Raw genomic sequence first — 15,962 nt, forward strand, 5'->3', positions numbered from 1 at the left:
TAAAAGTGGTGGATTCGAATATGTACGCTATACGCCATATTGTTTGACGTCTTATAAGGCGAAATCTAGTATATTTATTTAGCAGGATTACTACACAACTTCGCAAAGTATCCTGACATCACAAATTAAAGTGACTGTTGACAATCCTTAAACATGCTTTCTTGCTCAATTTTGATTTCTATGAATATACCTTATGTACATGTCTACCCTATTCTGACGACACTTTAGATGTAAATTTCAAAATGGTGTGAAAGAAATAAGAGCTAAGATGCTAGTGAAAATTGATACTATTTTGTTACAATTAGCAGTGAAGTTCTGATTCAATACGATATCTGTACCAAAGTTTGGGGGCTTTTTAGCAACTAAGTTAATAAATGAATCAAAATTCGCTTTTAATTGCCATAATTAATTAAACCATTGTTTAAATCTCTAGGTACGGGTCAGATCATTGTCACAACGCCAGACCGTTCTTGGCTCACTGATAATCCGTGCTCGGTTCCAGTGGTTCTTGATAGGCTGACCGCATCTGAGTCAATGCAATTGTTATCACAACTAAGTGGCGATATCCCGCAGGATCTTGCTCAATTTGTATCAGAAAAATTGAAACTACAACCGCCTCTTCTTGTATCGGCAGCAAAACGCGTAGACCTTTTGTCGAAAAGAAAGAGGAAACCAGTTGGCGAAACATGGACGGAAGTACTGGAGAATATAAAAAGTCGTTACAAGGAAGAAGAATGGCCGTATTATATTTCAGCGTTGGATGAAAAAACTCGCACTTCACTGGAGTCTGTTGCTCTGACGGTTATCGGTCGAAGCCTTGTCATCGAAGAGTGTTTCCATTTACTAGTGTTGGCAAAAGGATCTTATTTGCCTCTTCAGTTTGTCACTCGATTTCTTGCAAGTAGCTTGAACCTTACAGATAAAGAAGTTGAACAGACACTCCGAAATTCACCACTTCTTCACGTACATCCTAACGATAACATTGCCATCAGTGGTGTTATTTACAAAATACTATGTGATATGTTAGCTTCAGCTGTAAGAACAGAACGCATGATCCGCCGTTTGAGAGGTCTATGCAAATTTTGTGTTTCAAACACACATGATTCCGCTATTGGGAAAGTATTCAAACTTTTGTCTTCAAAGATCATGCAGTATTTAGCATTGCTGGATCTCTGCTTTCCAGAATGCGAGGAACAGAGAAGCCTTCACTATGATTTAGGAAAGGTTTTCCTCTGTGTTCTGGTTGACTATAGCTCGGCTGTTCGTTGTTTCACAAAAGCAATTTCGATATTTGAAGGATCAAACGATATTTCTCATCCGGAATATGCGCAGCTGTTGGCCAGTTTGGGAAATGTTCTACGATTAACTGGAAGCATGGAAGATGCTTGTAAGTACCTGAGCAAATCATTGAAGATCTTGAAAGTAGTTTTGCAAGGAAACGTCACAGAGGATGTCGCAAGTTGTTTGAGCAGTTTAGGCCTAGTGTGTCTCTCGCAAGGTAAGAGAACCTACATCTGTTGTTTATTAATCTTAATGCCCGTTTATACTTGCAATTTTAGGTGCGATGTTATGTGTGATTTTCCTCTTTTGGTGGATGTGAACGAATGACTAATTACGAATGCTCTGATGTGTAAGAGCCCTTATTTGAACTTCCTTAACTAATTCACTCGTTCACATCTATCGAAAGAAGAAAATCGCACATAAAAACGCAGCAATTTCAGTTAGTAATACCATTTGATAAAAACGGTGGAGTGATGTATGAAAAAAATGTGTTGACTTAATTTATTGAAAATGTGTATTAGGCGATTCTCCATTACGTCTGCTCCGCCCGCGCGGGCGAAGTCCGCTTTGTTTTTCAGGCCGGTCACGATCGCATGGACAGATTTTCATCGCAGGCCGCTTCGTCCGCTCGGGTGAAGCGGACGGTAATGGAGAATCCAAATAAAGATTTGGGCGAATTAATATTGTGATGGTGCTAACTGGGCAAGCTTATAACTGAAAATGCTTGCTTGTCCAGCTAGTTTTAAGTTGGCGAGTTGGTTATTCAGAGTAGCACCAATACAATACGTTCAGGTCCAGTGGCGTAACTAGAACGATAATTGGGGGGGGGGGGGGGGTGAATATTCATACATCCAGTTCTACGGATTTGTTTTGTAAGTGCAAAAGCTTACAATAGAAATCCGTTGCCATTTAGGTCTCTTTCTCGTTATGTTTTGTATGCTGTGAGGCAACGATGTTATTTTCTCTGCTGATTTCTGGGCTTAACATTTATAATTGGAAGTTCAATGGATAGCCACCATACCTAGTATTAGCTACCATTTTGACTAAACCGTCTTTCCTTTCATTCAGGTAACACGGATCGAGCCAAAGAGTTGCACTATCGCGCTTTGGACATTCGTGAACAAATCCATGGCAACGACCATATTACGACAGCAACCAGTCTTAACAACATCGGCGGAGTGTACCATGAGTGTGGCGATTTGGCAACAGCGAAAGATTTCTACTGGAAAGCACTTGAGATAAAAGGTCGAAACTACGGTTGGGATTTTCCTCACGTTGCCAACAGCTTTAACAATATTGCCGAGATTTCACACGAGCAGGGTGACCTGTGTGGTGCGATATCCATCCACAAACGCGCATTGAAGATTCGTCAGCGTCTCTATGGTGACGAACACCCGGATGTTGCTAATAGTCTGAATAACATTGGGATTATACATCATCAGTTGGGGGAGCTGTCCGCAGCAAGGAATTATCATAACAAAGCATTGAATATTCGAAAGCGTGTCTATGGCAAGGAGCATCCAGAGGTAGCATGCTCTTTGAACCGTTTGGGCGAAGTTTACTACGATGAAGGTAATCATTCTTTGTACTGACTTAAGTGTACTTCAGTATTTTGCGTTGTAAAATCATATATATTAGAACTTGTAAAACTTATAGTTACTAAAACAGTTAGTATGTGACAGTTTTATGTACAAGGGTGGAAATTTTCTTCCAACCAATAATTTATTCTCCTTTTAGGTGACTTGGCAGCCGCAGAGGATTGTCATACCCAGTCCCTTCGCATTCGACAGCACCATTCAGTGACGTCATGTCATCGTGAAGTTATTTCAACCTTGCATAATCTGATGATGGTATACATCGCGGATCAAAAGATTTCCAAAGCAACGGAATATGCTTACGACGTGTTCAAAGTTTGTGAAAAGATACACGGTATGCGAGATCCTAGGACGGTGAAAGCTTTTAGGAAATTGACGGAGCTTTCCAAACGACAGTCTCATGGACAGGGATTTGATTTATCTGCAGCTGTGCACGAGCAGGTTGAAAGATTGTCGTCTCTGTAACAGTACAACGACTTTTCACGAAATTTCCTGTTCCGACGGCTGTAATTCAACACTATTTTGTGGGGATTGCTTTGCAGTCAGTTGAACAATGCTACAGTCAATATGAATTAGAAAATAAGAGAAACGAAAATGGATGATTTTAGATAGTTGAGGGAAAATGGTAATGTGGTTCAGAGATGCATTTGCAAAACGAAATACTGAAAATTGGGGATAACGTATCCTAAATGCGAATTCAATTCACTTCTGACGTATGGAATGTAGTATGTTATTGATAAAGCAGTACTGCATTGGCTTCAGTGTATTTGCTTCTCATAAACATCATAAGGCGACAGACTATAAAACATCCATTAGAAGTGAATTGGATCCAATATAATTGGATGGTGTGAATAGACCTTAATATTACTAAAAACTAATTAGATTTGTGACGACAGTTTATCACGAAATATTTTTGGACTTTTTTACCTTCTGACCATGATTATCAACTCTAAGCTTACGTTTAAGCCCGTTTTCCACAAGGTAAGCGAGAAGAGGCGGAAAGACTAATAAAATTCGGCTAGGCGTTAACGAAAAGTATAATAGACCTTTTTCATAATGACGTCAAACGCGGAAAGTGTGATGCTACACCAATCTTGATTTGTTCGATAGTTTTGTGGAGCCAATCAAATTTCGTGTAACATCAGACTTTCCGCGTTTGACGTCATTATAAGAAAGGTCTATTGCTGGAATCATTTTTTGCTAGTGAGTCACTTTGCTGAATATACTTTCGCAAGTCGACCTATAACTCGACCTGGTGAAAAGCGCGGACTTTGAGGTTGTGATTGCAAATAGTTTTAATGATGTGATGATGCTTCTAAATTGCAGTTTAGATCTGTTTATGGAGATAACCTTGTTCTTTTTATTAGTTTGTGTTAATAACGAATGTTGAAGTTAGTGATGTCATGTATAAAGGCGGCGAGTGCTGCACTATGCAACTTTTTTTGCAATCTTGCAACTGAAAATGCATTTCTACTCCTGAGGCATAACAACTAAACGAACATTCTTACGAACTTCTAACGTTTTCATAGCACTTCGTAGACACTTTACAAATTATCATCCCTCAAAATTATTGCATTATTGCATTGCAATTTGCAGGAAAATTTGCTTATTGTTTGATCAAGACTTAAAGCTATTAATAATGTGTTAATTTTAATGATAATTGACGTTTTGCAAGTTAAGCCTAACTAGGTAAATATTTAATAAACGTATACTCTTTATATTCACAGACTTCATTCCTGGGTCCACATGTTACAAAAGGAATATAGTATGCAGGGGGGGGTTCTCGCATTGTAATTACAAGCAATATTTTACAGTGCGATAAACGGTGGTTAAGTTAAAAAAAAAGCAAGTCAATCGTTTTATTCAAGAAGCAAACTAAATGTTTTTAACTTTAATACAAAGATACTGTTCATAACTACATATTCAGTGCACAATGTTCAAGTTGAGAGAGATGTAAGAATGTTATTTAATTTTGACTTATCCGCCGTTTAAGCTAAACGGGCTTGATACAACCGGCCCCTGATAAACAAGGCAGAGTTCAAACGCACAGCTAAGTTTCATTTCAGCGAATGCGAAGGGAAAATTGTTTTCTTTAATCGGCGAAACCTGGCTATTTGTATGGTACTTTCATACTTTCAACTCGAAAAGTATTTCTCGTTCTCTTTGTAAATGACACGATAGTTATGAAATTTTCCAGCTTCATTCACACTTCACGCGTTTATGTCAAAACAGAAAATCGCCACCGTACCATAGTGCAACATGGAACAACGATTTATCTCAACATTTAGTCGTAAAAATCTAAAATTAATTCGCATGCGTTTTTTGTAGCATTTTGGGTACTGGCGAATTGCTTCTAGACGATACTATCTACAGCTAGCCGCCCACAAAATACAAAAATTTGCAAGAAATAAGACGACCTCCCGCTATTAACCTTTTATACGCACAATAAAATATGCCAACGATCCGTGTAATGAGTTGCAAATATTTTTTGAAGCAAATTCTTCATCACAAAACATATACGGACAGTGAAATTCATTCAAGTCACCTCTTGGTAAAAGTTTACATCTCTTTTCTTTTAAACAAGTAAGTAGATCAATCCAATATATTTCTAATATGGTCCAATATGTGCTTCAAGGAAAGCAAAAAGTAAACTAAAAAAGATGATTTTACCCGAGGGAATATCAGAGGCAAATTAAACAAACATTGCACGCAATAATTTTGTTCTCCAGCGAAAAAAATCATTTGAATTATTGTATTCTTCGCTATTAACTAAACTTACTGATGTTATAACTAATAGCCAGGAAACTCCTCATTTTAGCAAAACATTATAAGGCCAATATAAGTTAAGCGATTAATGTTTATATAATTTTATTGGCCTCGCCAAGTGTCATTATTCTGACGTCTGAGTTATTTCATGACACAGATAATGGCATCGAATCTAGCATCTGAGCTGGTCATAAGTACTGCTCTACAGTATGAAATACTATTACACACCAGTACTGTTAATACTGTTAGTATTGCAAATCCACTAGCACTCCAGTTACACTCAACAAGTGATTAATGTCTGGTATAATAACCACTGCATGTATTTCATATTGGTTTTCTTAGGAGTGAGAGCTTTCCAATGACTCTTTATTGAGAAAACTTACTTAAAATCCTATAATACGAAATATACAAAATGTAAATCGTATATCCGTTGTGTTTAAGAAATAATTGAGTTGATAAATATGGGCTTCATTAAAAAGTTCTCATTGGTTTCTTAAGAAATTATATACATGGAGTCTAGTCAATATTTTATTGAAGCCAGACATATAATGCTATTAATTAAATAGGGCATTGTTCATTAAGTGTATTGCAAACATGGCATCATGTCCTGTTGATCATAAAATGAACATGCATTTCAATATCTTCGAGCAAAATCGCTTCTAGAAAAAGGTATTTAAAGTATTTATAATTTTGGCAGGAGCAGGGGGGTCATGACAATTTTGTTGGTCTGTTGGCCGAGATTTATATTTGTACGTCAGCAAGTAATAGCTTATTAACAGACACTTTTTGACCTGTACACTGTAAAAACAGCTATCTCAGGTATATAATTAACCAACATTCATCCGTTAAAACAATCACGAGTTTTGTTTTATTTAACCAAAGTTCTGAAAGAAATGACAATAATTTATATATAATTATATCGTATTCATGCAGACCCGTTTACACGTGCAATTTCAGCTGCGATTTCATGTTCGACTCCTTTTCTTCATTATATATGGGAAAGAGTGAATTACTTACGGTTGTTCGGCAATAGGAGCTCTTAAACATCAAAGCATTCGCAACTAATAAGTCCTAAAATCGGGCAAGACCAAGACTAACTATAAAGGAAACATGATTACCAGTCTTTACTCGATCATAGCAATTTTTTCGTTGCTAATTTCTGTGGCAATCTGCGTTTCTCCCTGCATCATGCATGTTAGCACTATCCACCCTTGGCTTTGCATGCTCGTCTCAAATCACAAATGTTTAACTCTTCACTATTGACTTGTCATAAAGACGCCTATCCATTGCAAGTCGATTACATATTAAAGCCAAACATTTAACCTTGGGGGTGAAAAAAGGTAGCCTGCTCGGAGGCTGAATTAGGGGGCCGGGCTAGAAAAAAGGAAGCAATCGTCCCGCATGTAATAATGGACTGATAGTGTATATTCTATATATTATATAGCTGTGACCATGTTACGCCAATTTGCATACCTATTATTCCTGGTTTTTCTCTTTGCCACGAACAGTGTAAAAGGTAGGTCAAAAATTCCATTCTTGCTTCGAGCCCTATCCATATACACATTGGATGAACTCATAAAATCCTATGTTACTATGTCACCCCCTTCCGACTCACCAATTGCATTTTTCATTCGTTCTAATTAAGTCAGTTGATAATGAGAATTCCCTAGATGACTAAATGTTTTAACTGTTATTGACTAAATGGTTTTCCGATGATATAAATCAACAGCCTCTCTGCATAGGCTTGTAATCACCCAGCCGGAGGCGACTAATTGTTTAGTATAAATTTCGAGGTGTTTCACCGGCCAGTGACTATCACTTCAGAGACAGTTAACTGATCTTGATCAATGATCAATCAGAAAGCAGGAAAATCAATAGTCTTCCACCTCGAAATTTGTACAAAAAACAATTAAATTGAGATTTGTATGGTTTAGATATTTTTACTTAAATATACATGAAAACTGCCCAGCCCTCACAGATACATTATGTAGTGAGTCACTCGTGTATCTTTGACATTATTTTAATTCTTGTTTCATCCACACTTTGATAGCTGATGACTACAATGATAAAGTTATAATTATAATATCAGTGGCTGCCGTCTTGCTTGGATTATCCGTCATTTTACTCATTCTCGCAGGTTGCGGGATTTATGCTTTGTAAGTATATGAGGAGTTGACTGACTATAGTATGCATCATTTTTTATAGCACATCCGAAAACCAGTTATTCATTGAAATGCAGCAGCTATAGCTTCAAGACTGCATTTTATTTTTATATAACCAAATTTTAACGTTGACGCTCTATTTTGTCGTTAATTTAAGTCAGGCAACCGATTATTGGGAAAATGACTAATTTCAGACATAGATTACACCATACTAATCAGGGGATGAGGGAAAAAAATTGCTAGATCATTAGTCAATAACTATATAAGATAAGTAAAACAATACCGTCTTTGACTGTGGAAAAATGAAAGTGAAATTAAGTTAGGTAATTAATCAACAGTTGCATATTCGCTATGTAACATACATCATTACTTTTATTTATTTTCAGGAGATACAAGGAAAGAAAATAAAAGCATAATTTAGAACGAAAGAAAGACAGTCGAAGACAATCGTTAATTAATAAATTTGCGTAGAATAACAAGCATTCTATGGCGGAACTAAATTTATCCACTTCAAAAAACATAATCTTGTTAAACTTTCATACGACATTATACTGTTAGGAACCGTTAGTTTAGTTTCATACTGCAATTGTCAGTATGTAGTATATTTGTGTTCAATAATCATTATTCATCAGTTTCATTGATCTACGAAGTCATCCGTGATTTTCAACGGCGGAAAATGAAGCATCTGTTATATTTTGGGTAAGCAGTAAAATGCAACACCATAAATAGGCGCAAAGTGCAGGTAGTAAATGGGGAGTTGGGCTATCATTTAGAGACACTGAGTCATTCACACAGAGCCCCGGACATTTGTACCGTTTACGGTATGCTTGATGTTGTCAGTTGTATTGTTCCAAGTATATAGAAACCCAAGTGGAGAATTTCGGGTGCGAAGTTCATAAACATAGAGTCTGATAAAAAGAGAATAAGGAAACTGCAAAAAAAATTTTCCAATTTATTCCAACTTTTTTTGCTCTGATATTGGGGCCATTCAGGCGTTCAAAAATTCACGACAAGACGCTCCGGGGCAGGGACTGCTTTAGACACGGTTGGTGCTTTTCTACCCAAATCGGCCATAGCCCATAGTTGAAGTTAACTGGGAGTCTGGTTTTTGCAGTGAACTGGTGTTTGTGCCGCATATATATTGTGCTGCATTGCAACAACCACATGAAGTATTAGTAATAGTTTTTAAAAAACTGCGGGCTCGCAGCACGTTGAATTTACCATTTGATATGGCGGGTTTATACTGTGCAGAAGGTCTACGTCTTTGGTCGTAATTTTTTACTTTTCTGCTCGTTTAACGTACTATAATATTGTTAATATGTCTCGCAGAAGTGCCAGGCTTGCCGTGAAATCGGTGAGGAACGAGCGAAAAGAAAATATTGCAACTGAATTGGAATCAGGCGAGCCACTTACGGCTACCCCAAGTAAAAAAAGACGTCCAAATCTTGGCAAGAAAACAAAACATGCAGCTGTAAAAGTCAACGAAATTGAAGAACATTCAAAAAATCTTGAGGACAAATTACCAATAAGACAAGAAGTTGGACATAAACCAAGTCATATCAAAACTGAAGATCAAAAATCTCTTAACAAAATTACCAAAGAAGAGAAATATGTTGGTGCTCATGTATCTATTAGTGGAGGCATACATTTATCAGTTGAGCGAGCATTGGCCATTGGAGCAAAATCATTTGCTATGTTCCTACGGTCACAGAGACAGTGGAATGCAAAGCCTTTAAGCCAGAGTGATGCTGATCAGTTTCGAACTACATGTGAAAAACATGGATTCTCCCCAGATGTGATTTTGCCACATGGCATATACCTTATGAACTGTGGTTCTCCTGACTCGGAGACCTTGAGTAAAAGTCGTCAAGTGTTGGTTGAGGAATTACAGAGGTGTGAAATGCTAGGATTAACATTGTATAATTTTCATCCTGGTTCAACTTGTGGTAAAATATCAGTTGACAAGTGTTTAACCCTTATTGCTGAAAGTATTAACCTGGCACATCAGCAGACAAAGTATGTCATTGCAGTGTTGGAGAATATGAGTTGTCAAGGAAACACGGTAACCAATTATTTGTTGTACGTATTTTATTGCCTGACACATTTAGAGTGTTGGATTTTTGTTTGACTTCACCTTCTGTGGTATATTTTTGTTTACTGTAATAACCTGGCATTTGGTTCCTATTAATAAATAGGGCCTGACAAGAAACCTGTCTAAATTATAGGACACCTACATTTGTTTTTAGAATAAGCGTGAACGTAATTGGCAATTCACAAGAACACTCATGTAACTACTAAATAGCACAAAACATAGAGGATTTTCATTTCATATATACTGCAATAACTTTTTATGATGTTTCATTAGATAATATGTTGGGTGTACATTTTTAAATGTCAAAATTCAAGGCCCTTTTACATGTAGAGGAATTTTTTTTCTCAGTCTGAATAGCAAAGAACAATTTAGCTAGTTAGGAATCATGTACGTTTCAATATAACCAGGGAGCAGTACGTGTGGCAGCGTCTTCAAACAACTTAGCATCAAATGTGGTATAACAACTGCCTAAAATAGACAAAACACTTCTCGACGTTTCAACCTGAGGGCCTTCATCAGGAGAGTTAGTGTGAAAGTAAATATCGGAGAATACATGTTTTGTATGGGAACAAACCATTTTCATCACATGTTTTGCCCCCATAAAAAGCATGTATTCTCCCCTATTTACTTTCATACTAACTCTCCTGACGAAGGCCCTGAGGTTGAAATTTCGAGAAGTGTTCTGTCTAATTTTACATTTGATGCTAAGTAGTTAGAAATTAATTTTAACCAAATAAAATTATTATCTGTGTGGATCCACCCATTAGTTTCCCATCTATCAGATGAATTGGAACCCTATGATTTGGTCAGGTATTTACTTCAAGGGCTTCATTCTAATGTTACCTACTGCATGTGCTGAATCTAGCCTGGTTTTTAGGGATCTCCTGGGTGTGAACCATGTGTCAGGAACCTGGCAAATCTAGAACAGTGCGGGAACTGTAGTAGAAATACCTTGATACAATGACACATTTTCAATGCATGTGCCCCCGCCAATGATTAGTTTTAACCTTGTTAATAGTATGACCTTGTTAATCACTAGGACCATACATAGGCTCACACAAATTGGAAGGAGTGGATGAGCTAGAATTTCCAAATGGCAAATTTCAATATTTCAAATTTCAAATATTTCAATATTTCTTGACATGCATCAAGATTACTTAAGGACACAATCCTAATAAAATTGAATTTTCTGAATATTACGTAATGGAATAAACTTAGGGCGTGCTGCACAATTGCCCCATCCAATACCTCTTTCAGCATGGTCCTGTTAATCATCAATAAAGTGAATGCCCAGTATAATCAAATGGCCAGCCTTTGGCCAAATTAAGGGACAGAATAGAGAGCTGGAACTACTCTAATAATGTTATGTTTTATTGTTACTAATATTGATTATATTTCAAGTATACACTGCCTAATACACTGAATAGATCATCAAATAATATACAACCAATATTCCACTTAATTTTTACTATGATATTATACATACTTCAAGGCTACTCTTATGTTTTTGGCATCCTGTATGTATGTATTGTACTTATTACAACTATTTCAACTTTAACTGAGCATTTTATACAATAATGGAGGTGTTAAAAATGTTCCATGTTTTCTTCATTTCAACAGAAATTCCACCTGAATAGAATTTCCACGTTCACAGTGCAATATTTATCAATTATTGGACGAGGTCGAGCAAAATATCGTGATTTGTCGGTGGCGAGCAGATCAATTATTTGCCGATGCCGAAGGCAGAGGCAAATAATTGATCTGCGAGCCACCGACAAATCACGATATTTTGCGAGAACCGACTGTAGCCTTTTAATTAAACAGACCTTTTTGTCATGTATAGATATAACTTGCAGCAGGCTAGAAAACGATGTCGATGTTTGAAAAGAGTGGAAAACGAGGATACATGAGGATTAAGGGTGTTTGACATTTTCGCAGTGGAACAAGATCATTCTAAAATAAGTCCACAGAAAGTCAATAACCTGCGCGTAACCACGGCATAGTCCTCTGATTATTTATACCCAATTATACAAGAATTCCTAAGACGGGGGGTTGCTCCTCTCACAAAAATCAGTAGGAAGTTTACGATTCACGACGCGGCCAGCTCAGTGGCATTTGGTTCCTATTAATAAATAGGGCCTGACAAGAAACCTGTCTAAATTATAGGACACCTACATTTATTTTTAGAATAAGCGTGAACGTAATTGGCAATTCACAAGAACACTCATGAAACTACTAAATACCCTGGTAGCACAAAAATTAAAACATAGAGGATTTTCATTTCATATATACTGCATTAACTTTTTATGATGTTTTATTAGATGATATGCTGGGTGTACATTTTTAAATCTCAAAATTCAAGGCCCTTTTACATGTAGAGGAAGTTTTTTTCTCAGTCTGAATAGCAAAGAACAATTTAGCTAGTTAGGAATCATGTACGTTTCAATATAACCAGGGAGCAGTACGTGTGGCAGCGTCTTCAAACAACTTAGCATCAAATGTGGTATAACAACTGCCTAAAATAGACAAAATACTTCTCGACGTTTCAACCTGAGGGCCTTCATCAAGAGAGTTAGTATGAAAATAAATAGGAGAGAATACATGTTTTGTATGGCGGCAAACCATTTTCTTCATGTGTTTTGCTCCCATACAAAGCATGTATTCTCCCCTATTTACTTTCATACTAACTCTCCTGACGAAGGCCCTCAGGTTGAAACATTGAGAAGTGTTTTGTCTACTTGACATTTGATGCTAAGTAGTTAGAAATCAATTTGAACCAACTAAAATTATTATCCATGTGGATCCACCCATTAGATTCTCATCTATCAGATGAATTGGAACCCTATGATTTGGTCAGGTATTTACTTCAAGGGCTTCACTTTAATGTTACCTTACTGCAAGTGCTGAATCCAGCTTGGTTTTTAGGGATCTCCTGGGTGTGAACCATGTGTCAGGAACCTGGCAAATCTAAGAACAGTTCAGTAACTGTAGTAGGAATACCTTGGTACAATGACACATTTTCAATGCATGTGCCCCTACCAATGATTAGTTTTAACCTTGTTAATGGTATGACCTTGTGATGTTAATCACTAGGACCATACATAGGCTCACACAAATTGGTCAATTGGAAGGGGGGGGGACGAGCTAAGATTTCCAAATGGCAAATTTCAATATTTCAATATTTCTTGACATGTATCAAGATTACTTAAGAACACAATCCTAATAAAATTGAATTTTCTGATTATTACATAATGGAATAAACGTAAGTCGTGCTGCACAATTGCCCCATCCAATACCTTTTTCAGCAATGCCCTGTTAATCATGAATAAAGTGAATGCCCAGTAGATCAAATGGCCAGCCTTTGGCCAAATTAAGGGACAGAGAATAGAGAGCTGGAACTACTCTATGTTTTATTGTTACTAATATTGATTACATTTCAAGGATACACTGCCTAATACACTGAATAGATCATCAAATAATATACAACCAACATTCCACTTAATTTTTACTATGATATCATACATACTTAATACACTATCTACATAAATGAAAAAATATATACTGAATTTATTATATACCACTTTGAACTTTGAAATATGATTTTACATGTACATATAAATCACAATTTAGGGGGTTTATTTCTGTATGCATTGCATTTTATAGCCAGATATTCCCTTGCAGCATTGCAGTTTTATTGACAGAGTATAAAATGTTTCAGCGATTCCACAATGTAGTATACAGAAAAGTGTAATAAGTTTATTACAGATATTCAAGGCTATTTTTAATTCTTATGTTCTTGGGATCCATATGTTTTATATATGTATTGTACTTATTACAACTATTCCAATTTAACAGAGCATTTTACTGTATCTGTATAATAATGGAGGTGTTAAAATTTTCCATGTTTTCTTCATTTCAACAGAAATATCACCTGAATAGAATTTCCACTTTCGCAGTGCAATATTATACACTTAATGTATGCCTCAATCAGATGGATTTAGTGAGTTTTCCCGAAGGTTTTCATCCTATTTCCAGAGGGAAATATAATGTGTTGTAATCATTGTTTTTTATATAGCAATAAGAAATGAAACCTGGTTGCATTCTGAAATATTGTTGGAACTACTATATGATTTTCATGAGGAACTACTGTAGCCTTTTCATTAAACAGACCTTTTTGTCATGTATATAGATATAAGTTGCAGCGGGCTAGAAAACGATGTCGATAGCTACGATTTTTACTTAATAACTCGCAATCTTGCAAATCGTCACGCAAAACACAAAATACTGAGTAGCAATATTTAACTGCACCTTACTGTAGTAGCATTTATTGTTCTTTTTTAAAAACGATTTCTTAAATAACAGAACGGGAGGCCGTTGGCCAAACACACCACATACACAAAATACAGATTTTTCAGCCGCATCTACATGCACGAACGTCTATTTCATATGGTGACTAATTTATATCACTCTTGCATTTATTCTCGATATTTGTGCTAGCATCGTGTGAGAAACATTCAAATGTTAAAACTTGATGGATGGATCTTTTTCTTTCGTTTCAGGTTGGTGGAAAATTTGAAGAACTAAGAGGTATTATCGAAAAGGTACACGATAAATCTCGTGTTGGTGTTTGTCTCGATACTTGCCATGCTTTTGCCGCTGGGTATGATTTCAGAACAAAAGATGGCTATGAACGTATGATGAATGACTTTGAAAACGTCGTAGGTTTACAATATTTAAAAGGTGTTCACTTGAATGACTCTAAAGGGGAGTTGGGCTGCCATCTTGATAGGCATGAAAATATCGGGAAGGGAAAAATTGGATCGAGAGGGTTCGAGCATCTGATGAATGATCCGAGGTTAAATGGAGTGCCTATGGTGTTAGAAACTCCTTGTCAAAGCGATGCTGTTTATGAAACAGAAATTAATTTGCTGTATTCCATGCAAAGATGTGCTGCAAGATGAAACTGTAAATACTGAAACGCTTTTCAGCGTTGTTTAGACCGTATTTTGTTGGTTTCTTGTTGGAATTTTAACCAAAGTGATCTCGTGATCGCCTCTGTAGTTTACCACACTGTATTTTAACGGTTATTCCTTTATGTTTTTCTAGGAAATTGTAATTTTTTAATAAATTTCTATTCTATCAATTTTCCAGCGAGATTTATTAAAAGACAAAGACTGCGCCCAGACTGAGTGCTCGGCACTGGTGTCCGGGCTTTTTCTGGCGCCTAATTTGAAAATGACACTTCAAATTGAAATCGGGCATGGTGCCCAAGAACGGCCACTACCTCCAGAGGAAGTACTCAACAAGGGCGCTGTGCTCAGCATGTTTTATGAACCAGTTTTGACTTTGGGCACCGGTGCCGGGCACTCAGTCTGAACACAGCCAAAGACTATCCTTTGTCATACAATTTATCCTATCAAGCGTTCCGGGAGGGAAAAGAGTGGAAAACGAGGATACATGAGGATTAGGGGTGTTTGACATTTTCGCAGTGGAACAAAATCATTCTAAAATAAGTTCACAGAAAGTTAATAACCTGCGCGTAACCTCTGCATAGTCCTCTGATTATTTATACCCAATTATACAAGAATTCCTAAGACGGGGGGGAGGTTGCTCCTCTCACAAAATCAGTAGGAAGTTTCCGATTCACGACGCGGCCAGCTCAATGAAGCACTTGCAAAACCAAGAAACATCACACGCGAGACAATAGCTGTGCATTATTCCTGGTCCTATGATAGCGTTGTCATTCTTACGACGCCTTCAAATAAGGCATTTTCACGGCTTCTCGGTGACATGAAAGTAGCGACAACGTGATTGCTGTTTGATAGCTTATATGAAACTGCAATGTCAGCCAGACATTGGAGGTTCTTATCACAATTGATTGAAACATTTCTATGATTATTTCAATGTCCTGGCAGCGTAATTAATTTCCCGTAGCTTATTTCTAGCAAACCGCGTGGTAAACGGTACAATTTTTCTTGCAACTTGCAATGCAATTCTACTTTTGAGAGATGTATATTTGGGAACAACGAAACAATCATGATGTTATGTGGCAGGAAAATATTTGTG

General features: G+C 36.8%; 2 protein-coding genes and 1 long non-coding RNA gene across 3 annotated transcripts; all 3 read left to right on the plus strand.

Moving 5' to 3' along the window:
- Positions 1–433: 433 nt before the first annotated feature.
- On the plus strand, positions 434–4,495 carry LOC114531462 (the record flags this gene model as incomplete). Its single annotated transcript, XM_028553071.1, has 3 exons — positions 434–1,498; positions 2,350–2,853; positions 3,019–4,495. Coding segments are annotated over 3 exons (1,892 nt in total), but the record flags the coding sequence as incomplete, so codon positions are not given.
- An 874-nt stretch (positions 4,496–5,369) lies between these two features.
- LOC114531504 lies at positions 5,370–8,420 on the plus strand. Its single transcript, XR_003687852.1, has 4 exons — positions 5,370–5,459; positions 7,087–7,158; positions 7,693–7,798; positions 8,191–8,420. It is a non-coding gene; the product is annotated as an uncharacterized LOC114531504 (long non-coding RNA).
- A 625-nt stretch (positions 8,421–9,045) lies between these two features.
- On the plus strand, positions 9,046–14,997 carry LOC114531495 (probable endonuclease 4). Its single transcript, XM_028553096.1, has 2 exons — positions 9,046–9,866; positions 14,456–14,997. The coding sequence occupies exons 1-2, from the start codon at positions 9,123–9,125 to the stop codon at positions 14,855–14,857; spliced, it is 1,146 nt and encodes a 381-aa protein (XP_028408897.1). The 5' UTR covers positions 9,046–9,122; the 3' UTR covers positions 14,858–14,997.
- Positions 14,998–15,962: the final 965 nt, after the last annotated feature.

Source organism: Dendronephthya gigantea, unplaced genomic scaffold, assembly GCF_004324835.1.
Source record: "Dendronephthya gigantea isolate DGI-Jeju-01 unplaced genomic scaffold, DenGig_1.0 000072F, whole genome shotgun sequence".
In the NCBI taxonomy this organism is placed as follows: domain Eukaryota; kingdom Metazoa; phylum Cnidaria; class Anthozoa; order Malacalcyonacea; family Nephtheidae; genus Dendronephthya; species Dendronephthya gigantea.